This window comes from Macaca fascicularis, chromosome 8 (assembly GCF_037993035.2).
Source record: "Macaca fascicularis isolate 582-1 chromosome 8, T2T-MFA8v1.1".
NCBI lineage: Eukaryota > Metazoa > Chordata > Mammalia > Primates > Cercopithecidae > Macaca > Macaca fascicularis.
Window position 1 is genome coordinate 109,307,313 of NC_088382.1, and position 23,084 is coordinate 109,330,396.

The following is a 23,084-nucleotide window of genomic DNA, read 5'->3' on the forward strand; positions in this document are numbered from 1 at the left end:
CATTGATTAACCAAGGCTTGTAGGACAACCTACAACCTAGGACAACCTCTATTTTGGTTGTGGTACATTATTAGTTCTGTATGCTGATGGATTTGATTTGCTAAATTTTTTGAGGATTTTTATGTCTCTTCTTGAGGAATATCCATGTATATTGTTTTTTATACTTTCTCCATCTACTTTTGGTATCAGTAATGATGGTTTCATAAAATGAATTAAGAAGTATTCTCTCCTGTTTCCCGGAGGACAGGGGAATGAAAAAAAGAAAGAAGGAAAACAATAGATTTCCCTAGTTTCCCTGAGCATTAGGAGACTCCCTCACACTTCTTGAAGCCAGAAATAGAGGGCTTCTCCTTGTACTCTCTCTATCTCCACATGATATCCACTTCTGGACTTTGGGCTGCCATTAATCTAGAATAAGGAGGTAGGGGAGGAAAAATTAGAAACTCCTCACCATTTTGGTAGTATTTTGAATTCTAGTCTTCTTCTTCAATCTACTTGTTACCATATACTTTTCAGAATTCTCAAATAGCTGCTCTGTGTAGGTTTTATAGCTGGTTTATTGCCAGATTTTGTAACTGCATTCAGTGGAAGAGACAGGTTCCATCATTCCTAGAACTTTGAAATAATTTTTAAAAAGAAGGAGGAGTAGGCAACTAACATCATCAGATGTTTGTTTGTTTTTTGGGATTTTTGCTTGTTTGTTTGTTTTTTGTTTTGAGACAGAGTCTTGCTCTGTTGCCTAGGCTGGAGTGCAGTGGCATGATGTTGGCTCACTGCAACCTTTGCCTCTCAGGTTCAAGCAATTCTCTGCCTCAGCCTCCTAAGTAGCTGTAATTACAGGCACCCACCACCACACCTGGCTAATTTTTTGTATCTTTAGTAGAGATGGGGTTTCACCATCATGGCCAGACTGGTCTTGAACTCCTGACGACCTTGTGATCCACCCGCCTTGGCCTCCCAAAGTGCTAGGATTACAGGCATGAGCCACCGTGCCTGGCCCCATTAGATGTTTTTAAGATATATTAGATATTTTTCCTTTGGGGGAAGAGATAAACAAAACTTCAACAAATATACCTACATCTTGAAACTTCATTTTAATTGCTTTTGAAATTGGAAATGCCATGTGGGCAAATGTGCATATGGAATTTGTATTAGTTTTCTATTGATGCATAACAAATTACAACAAATGTAGCAACACAAATTTATCATCTCACAATTCTATGCTTAGAAGTCTAGGTGAGTTCAGCTGGTTCTCTGTTCAGGGTCTCACAAAGCCAAAATCAGACTGTCTGTTGGCCTGGGTTCTAATCTGGAGGCTCCTGGATAGAATCTACTTTCAAACTCATTCCAATTATTCACATAATCTAGTTCCTCGTGGGTTTAATACTGAGGTCTCCAGTTCCTTATTAGCCGTTGTTCAAGGGTTGCCTTAAGCCCTAGGGACCACCCATTCATTCTCATTGTCTCCTCCGATTGTGTATTTTCAAATAGCCTGTCTTCAAACTCATTAATTCTTTCTTTAGCTTGATCAATTCTGCTGTTAAGAGACTCTGATGCATTCTTCAGTATGTCAGTTGCATTTTTCAACTCCAGAATTTTTGCTTATTTTAAATTATTTCAATCTCTTTGTTACATTTATCTGATAGGATTCTGAATTCCTTCTCTGCATTGTTTTGAATTTTGCTGAGTTTCCTCAAAACAACTATTTTGAATTCTCTGTCTGGAAGAAAGGTCATGTATCTGTGTCTCTCCAGGATTGGTCCCTGGTACCTTAGTTTGTTTGTTGACATCATGTTTTCCTGGATGGTTTTCATGCTTCTGGATGTTCATCAGTATCTGGGCATTGTATAGTTAGGTATTTATTATAGGCTTCATGGTCTGGGTTTGTTTGTACCTGTCTTTCTTAGGAAGGCTTTCCAGGTATATGAAGAGACTTCGGTGTTGTGATCTAAGTTTTTGGTCACTGCAGCCATATCTGCATTGGGGGGCACCTGAAGCCCAGTAACTCTGTGGCTCTTGCAGACTCACAGTGGTGCCACCTTGGTGGTCTTGAATAAGATCCAGAAGAATTCTTTGGATTACCAAGCAGAGACTCTTGTTTTCTTCCCTTACTTTCTCCCAAACAAACAGAGTCTCTCTGTACTGAGCTGCCTGGAGCTGGGCCTAGGGAAGGTAATACAAACACAGTGGTGGCCACTGTGCTGAGTCACACCTGAAGCTAGCACAGCACTGGGCCTCACCCAAGGCTCATGATAACCCCTGCCTGGCTATCCACCTGTGTTCACTCAAGGTCCTAGGGCTCTATAACCTGCCAGGCTTGTGTTCTTCCCTACAGGGCAGTGAAATTTCTCTGGTCCCAGGTACATCCAGAGATGCTGTCTAGGAGCCAGGGCCCGGAGTCAGAAACTTTAGGAATCTACTTGGTGCTCCATGCTACTGAGAATGAGCTGGCACCCAAGCCACAAAAAAAAAAAAAAAAAAAATCCCATTCTTCCCTCCCCTTTCCACAAGCAGTGGAGTCTCTCCCCGTGGCCACCATCATCCCAGGCATGCAGGAAGTGTTACATGGCTACCACAGATGTTCCCACAAGGCCCAAGGGCTCTTTAGTCAACTTGTGGTGAATACTGCCAGGCCTGAGACTCCTCAAGGCAGTGAGCTCCCCTCTGGCCCAGGGCAGGCCCAGAAATGAAATGCCATCCAAGAACCAAGGCCTGGAATTGGGAATCCCAAGAACCCACTTGGTGCTCTTTCCCACTGTGGGCTAGCTGGTACCTAAGCTACAAGACAAACTACCTTTACTTTTCTGTCTCCTTTTCTTAAGCAGGAGTCCTTCCCTATAGCCATCACAGCTGGGAATGTGCTGGGTCACAGCTCAAACCAGCATATCTTTGAGTGTCTCACCCAAGGCCCATGGTGAGTATTGCCTGGGTGCTGCTGCTAATTATATAAGGCCTAAGGGCTCTTCAGTCAGCAGGTGATGAATCCTGTAAGGACTGGGTCCTTGTCTTCAAGGCACGGGTTCCCTTCTGGCCCAAGGTGTGTCTACAAATGTCCTCTGGGAGCTAGGGCCTGGAATGGAGGCCTCAGGACTCTGCCTCGTGCCTTATTCTGCTGTGGCTGAGCTGGTATCCAAACTGCAAGACCAAGTCCCCTTTACTCTCCCTCTCCTCTCCCAGAGCTGTGAGCTGTGCTGCCTGGATTGGAGGAGGATTGGATTGGCACAAGCACTCCCCTAGCTGCCCCATCTGGTGTTTGACTGGATTGCATGCCCCTCAAGTTCACTGGCTCCTCGCCCAGCACACAACCAGGACTTACCCCAGAATTGCAGTTCTTGTGGCCTAGACTGCCTTTCAGGTTTATGTAGGACCCCAGAGCACTTTAGCCTGCAGTGGCAAGGCTTGCCAGAACTCAGGTTCTGCCCACAGGATGGTTCTCCTGAGGCTAGGGATGGTCTAAATGCTCCCTCTGTGGGTACCAGCTGAGCTCTGCCTGGTATTGATTTCCACTGTAACGGGGCAGCATGAGTTCCAATGCTAAGTCCCACGATCACTGTGCTCTCCCGCCCGCAAATGCACAGATTCTCTGTGCCACACAGCCACCCTTGGGGGGATGGAAGAGGGTTGGCATTGGCAGTTCAAGACTCTCTTCCTACCCTCTTCAGTACCTCTTTCAGTGATACAAAGTTAAAAACAGGTACTGTGATTGCTTACCTGATTTTTGGTTCTTATTAAAGTCCTTTTTCTTTATGGATAATTATTCATTTTGGTGTTGCTGTGAGCAGGATGTTTGGTGGAGGCTTCTGTTCAGCTGTCTTGCTCTGCCTCCCTCCTGGCCTAGCCTTGGCCTAGCCTTGTGAATCAACTTCTTGGAGAAAATGCTGAAGCAGTATCCCAGTGATTAGACTGGCAAAGAAAGGGTACATTAGATAAAGGGAACAATATGAAAGTCCTAGTGATACAACAGCATGCATTGGGGGAAGTGGGCTCTGCAAACTCAGATATTATAAGGAAAGGCAAGAACTCTTTCTTGCTTGCTTGCTTTTTAATTATTATTATCATTTTTTAAATTTATTTATTTATTTATTTATTTATTTATTTATTTATTTATTTATTTTTAGGAGCTTGGTCTTTTGTTTCTTACGTAAGGAGAAGCCAATAAAGAGTTTTAGGCAGGAGTGAGCCACTCAGGATTGCACTTAAAACAAATTGTTTGGAAATTACTCTGTGGAGACTGGATTAAATCGAAAGACAATTGGTCTAGACAGGGGAACCATTTAGGAGGCTTTATAATAACTGAACGATATCAAAAACATGGTGGAGGAAAATAGGAACTGGATGGAATGCTGGAGAGAAGGGAAGATTAGAATCAAGCAATGTTTTAGAACTAAAATTGACAGAACTTAATCAGTTTTTGGCTTGGGACCAGAGAAAGAGGGAATGAAATGAGGAGTCAAAAAGTCAGATTTCTGACTAAAGCCACTTGGTGGATTATAGAACCATTAAGTAAGACAGGGAATACAGCATGTCTGAGAGGAATTAATAGATTGTTTGGATAAATTAATTTGATGAGCCTGTGAGAGTTCAGCAGAAAATGGTGACAGACTTGCATTCATTCATATTTTCTTCATTACATCATTAAACATTGTGGGGGCCATAGGCTTTTGGCCCCCTAAAGATTATCTGAAAATCACTGACATGGCAGATTGATTAATAGAAAAGCCATACAAATGTATTTAATGTATATACATGGGCGCCTTCAGAGTGAACACCCAGCATCACAAGGTACAGAAACTTATATACCATCTTAAGGTCACAGAAAGAATGAAGGCTTGGATCCTGGTAAAACAGGTTATGGGAAGGGATAGAACAGGAATTCTATTGAGGGGCAATAAATGACTACTAGGGAGAATGATTGGATCAGAGAACAGAGAATAACTTGTAAATAGTTCTCTCTGTAACTCAAATAACCTTGGGACAGTCACAGTCTTGACAAAGGGACTCTTCAGGTGTGGTTACATTTTTGGTCTTCTTCCCTGTAGAGGATAATGAGATAACAAGGAGGGGAACAAGAACAATTGCTCTCCTTGGTGGGGCAGTTTCATCATAGATAGCAGAAATGTCTCTTCTAGCACTTGTTGATCTCTAAGAGTTTTTAATTTAAAATACTCATCACACTTGGGAACGATATTTTGAAATGAAATATTTTTACTGCCTTTAGCATTCAATTAGTACTTCCTGTAGACCAAACAGTAGTTTAGGTATTTAGAATATTTACATATCGGACAGTCCAGGAGCTCACAGTTCACTGAACTATGACAGATACCTAAGCAAGTAACTGCAAAAATAATATCAATAGGTGCCTGGTAATGGCAAAATGCACAGGATATTCTGAAAGTAATGATGAGAGGCACCTCACTCATCAACAAGAGTCGAGAAGGGTGTGTTGGCAGAAGTGGTCCAAGGTCTGAGTCTCAAAAATAAAGTTAGCGCTTGGCACGGTGGTGCACACCTGTAGTCCCAGCTACTTAGGAGGCTGAGGCAGGAGGATCACTTGAGCCTAGGAGTTTGAGGCCAACCTGGACAACATAATGAGATCCAATCTATTGAAAAAAGACAAGTTAAGCAAGCAGCCAGAGTTACAAACTGTTTTTTTCTGTGTACCTGGGACCACAGTGGTGCCTGAGATATGAGGGTAGTAGTCAGTAGCTTCAGTATTTACGTCTCTATGGATGCTTTGCCATTCTGCAGTCAGGGAAAATGGATCCCTTTAGGTTCAGCAGTTGGTTTATGTGGATATTTGGGCAACCTTCTGGGTAGGTTACTAAATTGCTTCTACAGAATGAGTACTTAAGACCCTTCTTTACGCTTTCTTTTTTTTTTTTTTTTTTTTTTGAGACGGAGTCTCGCTCTGTCACCCAGGCTAGAGTGCAGTGGCCAGATCTCAGCTCACTGCAAGCTCTGCCTCCCGGGTTTACGCCATTCTCCTGCCTCAGCCTCCCGAGTAGCTAGAACTACAGGCGCCCGCCACCTCGCCCGGCTAGTTGGTTTTTTTTTTTTTTTTTTTTTTGTATTTTTTAGTAGAGACGGGGTTTCCCCGTGTTAGCCATGATGGTCTCGATCTCCTGACCTCGTGATCCGCCCGTCTCGGCCTCCCAAAGTGCTAGGATTATAGGCTTGAGCCACCGCGCCCGGCCTAAGTTTTCATTTTATAAACCCAAAAAAAGACAGTTTCAGGACCCAACATCTGAGTCTTCTTTCTACTTTAGCTTTGTTTTGTTTTTGTTCTAACAATCATTTGTTAAAATTGCACTTTTTTGTTGTTGTTGTTGTTGTTGTTAAAGCTATTATTTTCTGTGAGGCCATAGAATTTGGAAGCCCACATACAGGGATGCAGAGGCAAATGTGTGAGTCATTTTAGCCATCCAATTTATCTAAAATATTTTTCCCACCAGCCTCTTCCAGTACCCCAGATTCTACAAGTCAAAAATAAAAATAATGCCTTTCAACAAATGTTGCTGACATAACTAGATATCCACATATGAAAGAATGAACTTGAACCCCTACCTCATACAGCATACACGCAACACTAATTCAGGAAAGATCGTAGACTTACATTTAGGATATAAAACTGTAAAACTCTTAAAAGAAGACATAGGTGTAAATCTTTTTGACTTTGGGTTAAACAGTGGTTTCTTAGTATGACACCAAAAAGCACAAGCAAAATAACAAACATATTGGACTTTGCAGAAATTAAACTCTTTTGTGCTGCAAAAAACTGAAGATAGTCCACAGAATGGGGGAAAATATTTGCAAATCATATCTCTGATATATTTGCAAATTATATATCTGATATTTGCAAATCATATCTACATATATCAAATATAATAATCTTATATTTTATATCCAAAATATAAGAACTCCTACAATTCAATAACAAAAGAACAAATAACAATTTAAAAATGAGCAAAGAGTTTGAATAGCTATTTCTCCAAAAATATATACAGTCAATAAGCACATGAAAACATGCTGAACATCATTAGTAATTAGGGAAATACAAATCAAAATCACAATGGTATACTCCTTCACACTTAGTAGGAAAACTGCAATCAGATATGTCTTAGCAGTTCCACTGCTAGGTACAAATATCAGAAAATTTAAAAGCAAATTTGCACATACATATTCATAGCAGCATTATTCATAATCGCCAAAAAGTGGAAACAACCCAAATGTTCATTAACAGATAATGGATAAGCAGAATGTGGTATATGCTTATGTTGTTGTACTATTCAGCCACAAAATGGAATGAAGTATTGATACATGTTTCAACATGGATGAACCTTGGAAGCATTATGCTATGTGAAAGAAACCAGATACAAAAGATCACATAGTATATGATTCCATTTCTATGAAATGTACTGAATAGACAAATCTGTAGAGACAGAAAGAAAATTAGTGGTTTCTTGGAGCTGGAGGGGGGAGCATGTGTGAGAAGTGACTGCTAAGTAGTATGGGATATTTGTTTGTGTGTGTGTGTGTGTTGATTATAATGTTCTGGGATTAGACTGGTGATGGTTGTACAACCTTGTGTATACTAAAAACAATAAATTGTACGCTTTTAAAAGGTAATTTTTGTGGCATGTTAGTTATATGTCAATACAGTATTTTAAAAAATAATTCCTTTACATTAAGTTGTTTTTCCTGTTTGAAAACATGGGGAGAAAGGAACATTTTAGTATTATGTACAGGTGACTCAAGTGTCTGACCCTTTCCAGTGCACAGCTACTTGTAAACAAGACTCAGAGTTTTGCTAGGCCTGATAAGAAAACACAATGTCCCCACATAAGGGAACGAACACTTACAAGGGATGGGACCCTCAGAGAGCCTGGGTATCCAGGAGCAAACCCAAAGATCCTGACGTCCGAGGAAGGTAAGAAGGGGCCCTGCTCATGAAGATGTAGAATATTAAGTATGAGTGAATGCTGTAATCAATCATGAAGGCTTGGTGAAAACTTCTGGGTAGTCCAGGGCATCCTGCTTATCTCACCTATGCCAACATCCTGGGGTTGAGGAGTGACGCAAATGTTCCATTTGGCTGCTGCACTCTGGTCCACCCCGTCTACCCTTCCTTCAGAGGCAATTACCATGGCTGTTAGGCCTTGAGGCCAGAGTGCCCACGCCGCAGTGGATTTTATGGTCACGGGACCTCGGCGCCTTCCTGTGCACAGCTGGCACTCTTTGCACCCTGTCTCTGATGACTTGGTAGCAGAGAAGTCCCTCAAATCCTTCAAGGACAAGAACAGGAAGCTTGAGGAAGGCGGCCCGATGTACAGCCCCACATCGCAGAGGTGGTGGTGAGTAAGTCGCTCGGACAGAGGGAGCTGGAAGAGCTGAAGCGCTACTGCGGTGACTTCTGCCTGCTGTGGATCCATACCAAGACGGCGGTGCTCATGCTCTGGCGCATCCTTGACAGCCACACCCTGACCAGCCAGGAGCGCAGGCAGTTTTTCCGGATCTGCGCTGACCTTCTCGGCTTGGTGCCTTTCCTTGTGTTCATGGTGGTCCAGTTCATGGCGCCTGTGACCATGAAGCTCTTCCCCAACATGCCAGCATCCACATTTGAGACCCAGTCCATCAAGGAGGAGAGCCTGAAGAAGGAGCTTCGGGTCAACCTGGAGCTGGCAGAGTTCCTCCAGGACACCATCGAGGAGAGGACCTTGAAGAACAAAGCAGCCAAGGGCAGTGCCACCAGACTTCTCTGCTTTTCCAGAAGATCTGGGGGACAGGGGAGAGACCCAGCAATGAGGAAGGAAATCATGCATTTTCCAAATTATTTAAGAATGAGCTGACCCTGGACAACCTGTCACAGCCGCAGCTGGTGGCCCTGTTCAAACTGCCGGAGCTGCAGTCCATGGGCATCAACAACTTTGGCGCTTTCAGCTCACTGTGTGGCTGTGCTCCATAAAGGCCAGTGACAAGCTGATTGCTGAGGAGGGGTGGACAACCTGAACATCAAGGAGATGTAGCCAGCGTGTGGGGAGTGAGGCATGAGGGCCCTCCGCATCAGCTGAAGCAGTGTCCGGACCTGCACCTGCACCAGGAGATTCCCATATCGCTGCTCGTCCTGTCCCGGGCCATGTACCTCCCAGAAACTCCCTTGTCAGCTGACCAGCTGAAGTCCATACTGCAGACCCTCCCAGAGACTGCGGCAAAGGAAGAGCAGATGAAAGTGGCTGAGGTGGAAGGCGAGCAAGTGGACAAGGCAAAGCTGGAGGCCATGCTGCAGGAGGAGGCAGCCGTCCAGCAGGAGCACCGCAAGGAGCTGCAGAAGTGCTCAGAGGTGGAGAAGGATGTTGTGCCCGAAGGTGTGGAAGCCACCCCTTGAAGGCCGGGGGCCTAACCTCAGGCAGAAGTGCCTGACGCAGTCCTGTGGTCAGAGACCCTGAAGGACACTGCCCCCTGCTAGAGAGCTTGAAGGAGAAGTAGATAACTAAGGAGGAAATTGACATCCTCAGCAATGCCTGCTCTAAGCTGAAGGAGCAGAAGTTGCTCACCGAAGAGAAGGAGGAGCTGGAGCTGCTGAAGAAGGACGTGTAGGACTACAGCGAGAACTTGCAAGAGATCAAGAAGGAACTCTCAAAGACCAGTAAGTGAAGAAAAATATGTGGAAGAATCTAAAGCCAGCAAGAGACTGACAAAGAGGGTGCAGCAGATGATCGGGCAGATCGAGGGCTTGATCTCACACCTGGAGATGGACCAGGGGCTGTAAGCTGGGCCTGGCCTAGGGCACGCCTGTGGGGGAGAACGTCATCAGTGTCACTGAGCTCACTAGCACTGTGAAGCAAGTCAGGCACATTCCAGAAAGCAAACTCACCAGCCTGGCCATAGCACTGGATGAAGACAAGAATAGCAAGGTCAACCTCAATCACCTCATCAACATGATTGAGTTGGTGAACAAAGATGTTCATGCCTCCACCAGCCAGGTGGCTGAGATTGTAGCGACCTTGGAGAAAGAGCAGAAGATGGAGGAGAAGGCAGAGAAGGAGGCCACAGAGGTGAAGAGCTAGAGCTGCTGACCTAGGCACCCATCCTCCTGCTGCCCCACGGCCCTGGCAAGGGCCATGAGAGCAATTGCTTTGAGGTGATTCTCAGTAGCTCATCTAATACTTTGGCTGGAATGAATCAGAGACTTCCATAATCAAGTAAATTTTAATTTTCATCATTCCATGGAGATTCAATCAGTCTGAAATCCCAGAATCCCTCCACAGAATTGTGTTGGATCCACACTATGGTGTAGTACAGCTGCTGCAGCCGCCTGACTCCAGAGGCCACTGGGCCAGGCTAGGGCAGGAAGGTGCCCCCTTGTGTGTGCCCTCCCGTCTCGGCTGCCCTGTCCCCAGGGAAGAGAATGAGGACCACGTGGACTCTGCCCACACAGAGCTGTCAGCTGTGCCCATCCTCAGAGGTTTAGGAGATACAGCCCAGCCTCCTCAGGGCTGAAGATGCCTCTGTTCATCTGTGAACCTTGATTTCTAGATATTGGTGTCAATAGATCTGTCTTCCTGCACACACAGAAAAAGAATATTATATATGATTTATGACTTAATAATATGCCTAATAATTTTGCTATTCCTACCTTCATTTGGGATAATGTCTTCTGTTACATCCTCAGGCTCTCATGAAACGAGCACTTGTTAGGGTCAGTTAAGCTCAAACATTTGTTGAATGCATGCATTTGTAAGACACATTGTGCTAAGCACTGGGTTGTAAAGATGTGTGACATGCTCTGTCTTAATGATACTAGTAGTCTTATGTCTTATTAATAATAGAAATAGAAAGTGATTTTAGGTAATTTAGAAGGTTAAAAACAATACGGCTAGTTTTCATGTCAGGTGAGTAAGACAAATAAGGACAACATCTGGTATATGGTACATATAAAATAGACTACAGATTTAAAGAAATCTCAGTCTACCAGTGTTACACTGGGCAAGGTATTTGAACTTTTATCAATGCAGAGTGCAGGGAAAGGTACAGGGACTCCTCTGGTTTGCAACAGGTCATAAGAGGGAAACAGACATTTCCTGCATAAACAATTAGAGAATGGTAGGGAAGACTACTTCAGCCAGATACTTGGATAAATATTTGTTAATAATACCATTATTTGTGTCAAACATGGTTCTGGGTAGTAAGGAAAGTCCTTTTTTTTTTTTTTTTTTTTTTTTTTTGAAGAAAGGCCAGTTTCATATGGGTAACAAACTGGAAAACCTGCTTCATTTTGCCTTGAAGTGTAAAGGCAGAATAGAAATGGACAACCTTGATATCCTTGTGTGGCCCTCGCTGTATCAGGGCCACACATGGATAGCAAGGCTGTCACAGGGATTGGCCAGGAATGTAGGCATGTAAGTAGTCCAGGGAGAGTACTCCTTCAAGTAACAACATGGAAAGAATTGTTAAGTGATGAGTAAGAGATATATCATGTTCTGGCATCCTAATGAGTTAATAATATGGATCTTGGGACACTTTTAAATAAGAGCTTGACAGAGAAGTAAAGGCTTATATTCAATAAGAAAGCTTCAATAATTGTTTTATCTTTTTTACTTTTATAGCGGATGTCAATTTGGATATATCAAAGCCTTTGAAAGCAAACCTGAGTTTCACCAAATTGGATCAGATACACCTTTTTTTAAAGAAGATAAAAAATGCACACAGTTCGGCACATAATGAAGAGACTTCAGCCATGTCCAACACCATGGTGAATAAGGATGATCTTCCAGTCTCCAAATATTACCGTGGAAAGCTGTCTAAACCCAAAGTTCATGGTGATGGAGTGCAAAAGATTTCAGCTCAAGAAAACATGTGGAGAGCTGTTTCCTGCTTTCAAAAAATTTCTGTTCAAACTACTCAGATTGTGATCTCCATGGAAACTGTACCCCATACCAGTAAACCATGCCTGTTAGTATCTCTCTCAAACCTCAATGGAAGCCTTAGTGTCAAAGCAGCACAAAAAGTACCTGGTAAGTCACAGAAAAGGGGAGCGGGGAGACAGAACAAGCAATATGATTTGTTAACATCTGAAAATGCATCATTTTGAAGATTTATATTATGTAGAAGTTAAAAGTTATAAAGGCCATTAGAGATTAGGACATTTCTGGTTTGTGACCTTATTTTTAGAGATAATTTTAGAACAAATCCTTTAAGTATAGATATTTTAATGTCTTATGTTCCTGTCCTCCTCTTGAGGCATGTTCTTCCAGGTGTCTAAAACTGTTAATTCCTAAATTCCTTTTTACCTAAAACAGCTATAGTGGAACAACAGTATGTCAAGTTTTGTGAACCATTAGAAGAGTGGTTCTCAAAATGTGATCTCAGGACTAGCAGCATCAGCATCACCTGGGAAATTGTTACAAATGCAAATTCTCAGACCCTACCCATGACCTACTGAATCCGAAACTCTGGGCATGGAGCCCAGCAATCTGTGCTTCAACAAGCCCTATGGGTGATTCTGATGCACGGCATTAAGTCACTGGTAACCATTTACTTAGAAAAGTTGGTGTTGTGGCAGATATGCTACACAAAGTGTAACAGAAGCCAAGGTTCAACTTTGCAAGAATGCGGTTGAGGCATTTTATCGGGCAGCAACACCTGGCAACGAAAAGCTGTGCTTCTGTGCCTAGCCTAGCAAAGTGGGGTACAGACTCTGCAAAGTGAATGCCATTGATGGGAGGAGAGGTGAGAAATCAACTGGCAGTGATATCTACATTTTTCCACCTCTGTTACCATGACTAAATTGTTACATGCTTTTTCAAAAAGGGTGGGCAGAAGGATTGTGAGGAGGGGAAGAGAAAAGGCAAGACACAGGTGGGAAATAGCAGTTTTCAATCACAGAAACTGCTACTGTAAAATTTCAGGGCACAGGGCCAGAAATTTTGCTCTCAAAGTAAATGTAGCAAAAGGGAACCATGTATTTTCCCACTTTAATTTGTGGGGGGAAATTGGGGATTGGGGATAGTGCAGGGGATAAAGCAAATCCTTATATGCAACTTAGTTGCTTATCAAAAAGTAATTAAATGGCAGCTGTAGACTTACTGTAACTTAGTTCCACACAGCCAGTTTGGGCACAGCAGTTAAAAGAGAAAGGAAAAGTTTTATAGTTGAGAAGCCTGAATTTTAGGCCAAAACATAGATGATTTATTTCTTTCTCATCAGAAATATTTGTGAGCAAGCCAATTATTTTTTTTTAGTTGTCTTAAAAGTTACAAGTGAAAAAGGTAAGGTTCATGGGACATGAAAGACTATGAAATACTGGAGGCTACAGTATCTGGTCTATCCACAAATAAATTGCAACCCAGACAACACTGGGTCTGTTCCCATGCCTTTCCAGTTGTACCTTAATCATAGCAGGGAAAGGTTAAGATTCAAACAAAATGGAAGAATTTAAACATACTGTACTCACTTTTAGGTTCTTCTTTTATCATCCTCATTGCTTTTTTTATTCGTTACTCATATTTTTTCCATGTTTAATGATGTCTGTCTTTGGGAAACACCTATAAAATATTAAAAATCCTTCTCTCACTAAGCTGTACAAGTTAGTAAACTCTAGTTTTGGAACTTGTTTTTTCCCCCTGTATGTAAAAAAAACTACATACCCCCAATCCTTTTACAGTGCTGTTCTTAAATATAGTTAAACACAAAAATAGCAACTATAGCTTTGACTAAACATACTTTATACAACTCTAACATGTAGTATCCAGCAAATGTTTTAAAATAATTATTTGCATCAAATCAAATCAGAGTTGAGGTTAACTACTTAATAGGAACAATTTTGTTGTTATGAGACTATAATGAACACCAAACTCTATTTTTACTACAGTTTTTTCTTTATGCATACTCAAACAGTTTAGAATGATAACAAGGTTGGCAAGGTTGAAATAAGATTTATTAACTTCTAGTTATAAGGACTGATTTCTTGGAAAATTGTGATTAAGAGATTGCCACATATTTTTTTCAAAAAAGTTGATTTTAGCTATATTTTTAAAATAAAACATAATTTAAGCTTTGAATGTTAATTTCAGTGTGTAAATGTCTTAAAAATGCATGCTTTGCAATTTGGATAAAATACATGCAAACATATATTCAAAGTATAATTTTGATGAGTGATAAAAACTATCCACCACCAAAAAACAAATATACTCACATAAAAGCCTCCTACCAGTAGTCATATTTCTTTTTGTAGTTTTCAAGTGACATCGTTCTACATTTAACTGAAATTGTTTATACTGTAGTATATCTTTGAGCTCAATGGAGTTCATGTCAGAGTTTTATAGTTTGAATCTAATACAGAAATACTTAACTGTGTCTTTGATTTTACAGTTTATATAACTGTTGTGACCATCTGCAGCAGCTGCACTTTTCAAAATTATTTGCTGAACCAAATTGAGCACAGTGACAAAAGTAGTCATCTCAGATGTACTATTAAACAGAAAGAAAAAGGAGCATTGCCTTGGTACAGTATAGCCATCTGCTGTACAGATGTTATTGTATAGAATGACTTCAGATAAAATAATTGTAGAAAATTTTCATTAAAACCTCAACAATTTGCACTTGTTTATGCGAATCTGCATAACTCCCCAATGAGACAACACACTTGGGGTTTCTTTGGTTTTCACTCACTTTCTCTTTGATCCTTTTTGATGTGCTGACTTTAATAAACACAGTCAAAAACACTGTGCAAAAACATCATGGAAAAAACTACAAAGGAACAATTATAGCAGCAGAAACTACTCTAATCCCTAACTTACGCAAGCTATTTTTAGTGAAGTATTTTTTTAACACTCTTTATGTGACAATGTTATATAAACAGGGTAAAACGGTCCTTTCCATATGAGTTTTAATTTAGAAGCCAAATTAGATTTGTAATGCTAGAAGAATCTTATGTGCTAAGTAATATTTAGAGAAACACCATTGAGAATGTGTTTTAGGTATGTTTCTTTATTTGTCAAAGGTACAAAAATATTTGAGTTCACCTAATGATTATATTTTTTTGTCATCTAAACTGTCATAAGCTTACAGGAAGTGTATGTGAAAAGGAAATAATATGACAGAAAGGGGTAAGTGAATTTTCTCCCCCAGGCATTCCAAATACATTTAAATTATCTGTGCTTTCAGATTTATTTACTGATTTATAAAACTAAATATTTATAAATTATTGACTGAAGCAGTTAAAGGAATTCCTGTTATTATCATTTGGAATGAAACGAAATGGTTAAATATTTTCTACTTTACAAAAAATATCTACCAGTTCTTCTTAGCCTCCTGCATTATTATTTAACCCTAAACTATGGGAGTTTCATGGGATTTGATTTTTTTTTAATTCCACTCTGCAGATACTGGTGTAGCAGTGACTTAGAATAACCTAACTCCTGTTTCTGTTAGAATACTTACGTTCTCTCATGAATCTTTGGTAAAATGAGCCGAAAGTTCTGATTTCAGTAGAGGTAATACTTGTATTTTTAAGGTTGGTGTATAATATTGCTGAAAATCCTATGAATGTATTAAAAGTACATCTCCTTTAGAAATTATATCATATATTTTAAAATATTTTAAGGCCGATAATGTTTATTTTGCTATTCATTAAATCCATCCCATTCTATAGTATTTTATGGGGGAAAAAAAAAAAAAAACCTTTCCCTTACATGCACATACAACACAATCTTTTTTTGCCATTTGAAATATGTAGCTTTGGAGAAACCATAAGTATGTAGCTATAAATTGTGAACTTGCAGTGTAGCACTTTCCAGAGGCAGGGTGGAGAGTGAGCTACAGATTTTAGCTCCCCTTGTCTGAGTAAATTATGGCTCTATTTGGGCGGCACTCCTTAGATTTCAACAAATGAGCCCACAGTTGAGAGCTGTGAACTAGCTGTACTTTAGGCTGCCTTGCTCTTTCTTGGGGGCACTTAGATTGGCAGCCTCCGTGTATGTAGATAAGGAAAAGGAAAATAGAATATGAGCAAATTAGATGCCACAAAAGATTGGGGGAAGAACCTTAATGAAGTCATCTTGGCTGGCATTTTAGTCAGAATTCGAAAGAAGTTAGAAGGATCCCCTGTCCATAAGGACTTGGGTGATTTTTCATCCAAGCCAAAAACAGTGAGTTGAACTCCTTCTAGTCAAAGGGCTATGGTTTATGTAACTTTCACTACCCCAGCCTCTGTCATCCAGATGTACTTATCTTTCTGAATAAACAAAAGTAGAGAAAGCATAACCACATTATTTTTCACATACACAAAATGCCTTTTCTCATGTTCACTGAATTCAGGACCAATAAAATGTAAAGCACCTAAAGTTTCTTTTCATGTATTGAAAAGTGAAACCAGGTCATTAATTGATAAAAAGTGGAGCTCCGGGAGGCCGAGACGGGTGGATCACGAGGTCAGGAGATCGAGACCATCCTGGCTAACACGGTGAAACCCCGTCTCTACTAAAAAATACAAAAAACTAGCTGGGCGAGGTGGCAGGCGCCTGTAGTCCCAGCTACTCGGGAGGCTGAGGCAGGAGAATGGCGTGAACCCGGGAGGCGGAGCTTGCAGTGAGCTGAGATCCAGCCACTGCACTCCAGCCTGGGCGACAGAGCGAGACTCCGTCTCAAAAAAAAAAAAAAAGTGGAGCTCCAACATTTCATTCTATAGTTAACTGGATCTTCCAAGTAAAATCTTATAAGGTGTTGTCATAAGCTTTGGATGCTGCAGAGATGCAAGTTAGCCTAAGGGGCAATAAAATATTAAATTAGATATGACTACCTAAAATAATATGTTGCAATAACCAGCCAATTACAACACCCCAAAGACTTTTGTTACTTTTAGAAAGAAATAACATCTCTGTCCAATGCCTGAACAATAGGAAATGAGTTCTTTGACAGTTAAACCAGAGGATAAACTTAACTTTTAAGCAGCCACTGAGGATTGAAGTGGAAGTACAGCTTGTAGACAGCTATACAAATCACTAACAAACCTTAATGAATATTGGGTGTGGGCATCAGGGTCCTGTCATTTTTGACACTATGTCCCAAGTAGCTTAAACCCAACACTCAAGGAAAGGTGGAGACCTCATTGGGTCTGTAACATCTGGGTTTTTATTTGTCATTTTGGCATACCCCACAAGCGCAAAAGAAAGAGTAAAAGGGGATTATCTTGACAATGAAATGAGTTACTGAATCTTGTGATAATGAAAAGCAGAAGAATTCTAATGCCTTTCTATAGTCCCCGAGGTAGAGGTGCGTTTATGGTTTTGCAGAAGTAAAATGTAGGGGGAAAGAACAGATGGCCTAGGGTCCGTGAAACATGACACCTCCCCTCCCAGGACTGAGTACCACTATTAATCCTGGTCAGATTCCCTCCTATTACTTTATAACAAGGTTCAAAATTGCTACTGATAAACTGGCATGTACTTCTTTTTTCACCTTTAAATTACCTGTAGATTACTGATAATTTTTGACTATGATATATTTCTGTATATCCTGGTGAACCTTGAGGCATTTGAAAAAAAAGTAGAACGGGAATTTCTAAAAATTGGCTGGGAAATAAGAACAAGTAAAATTATCTTAACTTTTTTCAAAAAATGTCCCATATTATGTTTTCTAATATGATGAGAATAAAAACCATAAATGTATGCGATACTGTCATTCTCCTGTCCACTTCTTAGAAATTATGTGCAATGGAGAAGACATCTCAACATACAAATTATATTCTCCTTGCTGTAACTGTTATATGATTAGATACACTAGACATTATTAATTACCATTACCTTAGAAAAGATTTTTTTCATACCCTCAAGGAAGGAGATTAAAAATTATGACTGTTTGACATTTAAAAAAAAAGACACTAGGAGGTATGTGCTGCTCGGCCGTGTTTACCTAGTCATGTATTGTTTTGTTTAACCAAATTATGTAAATACAGTATTCTACATCTTTTATTTTGGGAGATATATTCATTGTCCTGTGATAAAGAGCTTGTACATTTCTTAAAATGTTCTTTATGTACATTTTTTGTTTTAGTGCTGTGTGGTTGCTATAGCTGTTTTGGATTCCAAAGGGAAGCCTTTAAAATGCATAGGAGAGTAACTTCAGAGATATGGAAGATATCCACTGGGTTGAGTTTCTGATGTATGTATTTCAAAGCTGCATAAAAATAAAAATTATCTAATAAGCAACAAACTTAGGATATCAGAGCGATCTCATGTGCTGTGGTGTGGTGAACATGATGTACCTGCCCAGCCTTTCGTAGAGGGAGATGAGCTCATTTCAGAGAGATAACCATCTCTGACTTTTTGTTCTGATTCATCACTGACCTGAACTCCATTTGAACCTTGTTAGACAAAAAACAAGCAGAATTCCTGGCCTAAACTATAAAATATAATTAAGCCCTTTTGAAATGATGTGTAAAAGAACATTGCTGTACCCCCCTTATAACCACCACCACCACCACCGCAACCAATAAAGTTAAATCAAGCACTGCCTGTAATGGATTAAAATAATAAATGTTCCTGGATTTCAGTGTTTGAAGTACTTGAAGAAAACAGGCTCCCAGCAGCCGGGGTAGCTGAATGCAAGAGAGACATTTATTAATGACGAGTTCAAGGATTTGGCCTGTTTAAGATCATTACTTTCTGTTTACCGTGTGTTACACATCCCTTGTATTTTTACACAGCCCACATGTGTCCACATGCAATAATGAAAAGCTTTTTTCCCAACAAAAGAATTGTTAATTGTGTAAATATCGTTCTCTTGGGGAATATGAAGTCTTCATAAGACTCTGCGCCTTCTAATGAGAAATCCAGTGTAGTCATTATAGTCTTCCATGTAAATCCACCTTCAGATCTTATCTTTAGCCAAATTAGTCATTTCTGGCTATCAGTTTTAGTTACCAAATTCCAAATTTAATCTATACTCTTTGCTAGAAAACTGCTGACCTTAGGGTATTTGTTTTAGAATTGTATGCCATTACATTGGACCTTGTGTGTCCTATATACTCTAGAAAAAAAAAAAAATAGTGCTTTTTCTTTTGTCATATGATAAAGAACCTTTTCACTAGATTTATTAATAGATACATTTGGAAAAAAAACAACTGATACAAATTTTGCATATACACATACTAAATATTGTGTTTCTTGGAGAAAAAAGGGTCTTTGAGACAACAAAAATGCTGTCAGTTAACATGCAGCTATCTCATTGTACAAAATGTTATTGGAGAAGGACGTTTCCAGCAGCCCTAATAATTAAGTACTAGAGACTTTTTTTCTTAATAGCCTCTCCTTAGATCCGAATGATAGTCCCTATTAGGTTAGTATTAAGTAAAATGGACAAGTATTGTAGCCCCAACCCAAGGAGTGTGGAAAAATAAAAGATTAGAGGTAAATCTCTATCCCCCATTCTACTGAATTTGTGACAGCATTTAGTTTTGCCTGTGGTCACAGCAGATTGCCCCCTTGTCCATATAAGCCAGTAGGCTGTTTGCTAGGAAAGCTTCTAGCAAAGCAACCCTGACAGTGATGAGTAACTGACGACATATCTTAGATGTTCTTTTACTCCCTGGTTGGTTCCCTGGACTTGTTGGCTATGTTGGCATAACATACTGAGGCAGAGCAAGGGAAATGAGGACAGGACAAAGCATTTATTTACAACCCAGTTACCAGTTAGAAAAATGAAATTACTAAGAACTAATAGCAGTAGTTTGTATAAAGCAACATGGTGCTGTAAAGAGACAGAATCTGCACCCCAGCCCTGCTACTTACTGACCAGTTGGTTGTGTCAAAAGTTACTCTGTAGTGCATTTCCCAAATGAAGGCAAAAATATTTAATGTATAGGACTTTGAGAGCATTAGGTGACATAATGTATGTGGAGTATCCAACCGTTGCTTGGTACAAATTAAGTGGTCTTTTTCTATCTTCCTTTCCCCAAAATCACACCACGTGAATATGGAGGTCATAGATTACTAAATATCAGAGCTGAAAAATACCTTGAAGGTCATCCTTTTTTATCAGTAGCCCTTATTATCCTTTCCTCCCATTGACCTCATGGTCTGGACACACTGCATTTAGTATTAGATAGCTAACTATACCAACTTGATACAATTATAACCAAAACAAACAAACAAAAACTTCAGAACACCTCTACAACTTAGTCTCAGACAAATTCATGATTTCTTTTAGGTTCTTAGGAATACTAAAAATACCTCATGGGCCACCATTACTATGTGGGTCCACTAAGCGTCAAGGAACCTTGGGTCTTAACTCCCTCATTGAGTACAGAGTGGAGAGGTTAAGTGGTTTGCCTAGGGATACCATATGGTGGAGTTGAGACTATAACACACATCTCCTGACTGCTGGCCTTTCTGTTATACCAGTCTTTCAAAACCTGGATTCTGTAGATCAAGACCATTTTCTAAGGCACTGCAGTAAATTACTCAGCAAGTCATGTTGTTTTCAACATTATTTGAGTAAGTTTATACCAATTTTTTCATTCATGTAACTTACTTCAAAAAAAATTGATTGTCCAGCAGTTTCCTTGCATAATTCAATTAACCAGCTACTGTATTCATCCCAGAAACTTTTCAAGTATGTATTTGCTGTTATTCTTTCCTATGTAAGAAGGTTGTCATGCAGTCAGATCTGCCAGTCTGCTTTTTTTTAAAAACGTAACCACATGATCCAATCAAGTTTTATTTTTCTAATAAACTAACACAACTGTAAAAACAGTGAGCATGGTGGCAGATTGGAGGGGAAGAAGGAGGCAAAGCATATCCTCCATCACCCTTTGGTATTTTTAGTTTTCATTTTTCCAGGATCCTAGAGTTCTAAAGCATTTCATAAAAAATACCTTTCCCAGACAATGGCCATGTGTGAGTAGCCAGCTCAGTAGACACTTCATCTTTCATGACAAATTCTGCCTTTTTTTATGGGAAAGAAAAAACTCTTCCAGCTACTTGTTTTTCATTTTCTTGTGTCCAAACAAAGAGGTTTAAATTAAACTAGGAGGTCCCAATTTTTACTTACCAGTAAGGACTAAGTCACAGTCCCTGGGGAATGGAAATCTCACCTATGAGAAATCATCAGGTGCTTTGAGAAGAGAAACATGTTAGCAGCCTGGCCACCCATTTGGTCTATTATTTTGATGACTAGACTTTTAAGTTCATTTGTTGGGGAATACTGGCATCTTTTACAGCTTAAATGTCAGTATCCATGTAGTTATCTGGTTTTGTTATGTTGTCCCATATATCATTTTTTCCTGTATTTTAGTTTACTATATTATAGGTTCTCTCTCTCTCTCTCTCTCTCTATATATATATATATACACACACACACACACACGCACACACACATATATAGATATATATGCACTCTATATATATATAGGTTTATTACAGAATTCAATATAATTAAAATTACATATTCTGATCAAGGGCGGGGAGGAACACATTTTTTTCATTGCTAGAGCACCCAAATGCCATTTTTATCTGCTTCAACATAATTGGTTGAAGGAATGGAAGACTTTATTTTTGAGGAATTTGTTGTGTCTTTACAGCCAATACTTCCAAAATTTTGTCCTTTTCACATTTTGAGGTTTTCTGATGCTTCACTGTTATGCAAATCAGCTTCTGGATATATCTAACCATGCTTGCTGATTTTCTAGTAGCCTTAGATTACTTACAGATGGATAAAATAATTACCTGGATATGCTTTGCTAGCAATGTCATCATTGACTACTCTTTCTAATAATATATAGAAGCTCGATTTAGATTGCATTTTGCTCAGTCAGCATGTAGAAACTAGGAGCCTTACTAAGGGTCTGGTAGATACTGACAATGTAGGGCTGGCAGCACTTTGTAAACATTTTCCAAAACAAGTGGTTTGCATTTATTAGTCTTCTGAAGGAGTACTTTAAAAGTCATTAAACTATTTGTTCCTTGAAGTAAATTTTTATACTCAATGAAAAGTATGTCAGTGTTCAAACGAAGCATGATTGGTTCTGTTTATCATACCAGTTGTTTCTGAAATTATTTCTCAATGTTGCTACACCTCATTTAGTTTAATTAAATATCTGCTATTAGTTTTCTAAAACTTAAATTTAAAAGATAAACATAGATTTTTGGAAAAAGCAGAAAAATTCATCGGGAAAGCATTCTCTTGAAGGAAAGGAAGTAGAAGAAGTCATACCGCACGCTTGGTCAAAGTGACCTGATCACATAATCACTAAATGCAACATGGGATCCTGAGTGGGATCCTGAAACGGAAAAAGGACATTGGAGGAGAAGCTGGTAAGATTGAAAGGTCTTTAAATTAGTAGTATTATATCACTGCAAATTTAATGGTTTTTAAGAGTCATAATCTGATTTTATGTAAGTTATTAACATTGAGAAGCTGGGTGGAGGATATCAACTTTGCTGAAAGCCTAAAATTGTTTCAGAATTTAAAGTTTTAAAAAAATGACCTGATCAACAATTGGGTAAGTAACTCTAATAATATTCATGCTTTTAAACATTTAAGTGATAATTTTATATCCTAAACTTTTGAAGCATATTTTTAAAAATTTTGTCTTTATTGTTTTTAGAAATTTAGGGGAAAATACAAGTACAGAAAATGTACAGGGTAATTCATCAAATGCCTGTGTACTCATGAGCTAGAACAAATATAAACATTTGTCTTTTTTTTTTAAATTTATTTATTATTATTATACTTTAAGTTGTAGGGTACATGTGCATAACGTGCAGGTTTGTTACATATGTATACTTGTGCCATGTTGCTGTGCTGCACCCATCAACTGGTCATTTACATCAGGTATAACTCCCAGTGCAATCCCTCCCCCCTCCCCCCTCCCCATGATAGGCCCCAGTGTGTGATGTTCCCCTTCCTGAGTCCGAGTGACCTCATTGTTCAGTTCCCACCTATGAGTGAGAACATGCGGTGTTTGGTTTTCTGTTCTTGTGATAGTTTGCTAAGAATGATGGATTCCAGCTGCATCCAAGTCCCTACAAAGGACTCAAACTCATCCTTTTTTATGGCTGCATAGTATTCCATGGTGTATATGTGCCACA

General features: G+C 39.7%; 1 protein-coding gene and 1 pseudogene across 37 annotated transcripts in view; both read left to right on the top strand.

Annotated features, from left to right (window-relative positions):
- Nucleotides 1-23,084, top strand: part of VPS13B (vacuolar protein sorting 13 homolog B) — an 857,597-nt gene that overhangs the window by 664,985 nt on the left and 169,528 nt on the right. For all 37 annotated transcript variants that reach the window (XR_012416558.1, XR_012416559.1, XM_073999176.1 and 34 more), the window contains one exon: nucleotides 11,604-12,011. Coding sequence is in view for 35 of the 37 variants with exons in the window: in XM_073999176.1 (XP_073855277.1) it covers nucleotides 11,604-12,011 (408 nt within the window). In the remaining 2 variants the exon portion in view is untranslated. The remainder of the gene's footprint in view (nucleotides 1-11,603; nucleotides 12,012-23,084) is intronic.
- On the top strand, nucleotides 7,830-10,191 carry LOC102129519 (mitochondrial proton/calcium exchanger protein-like; annotated as a pseudogene).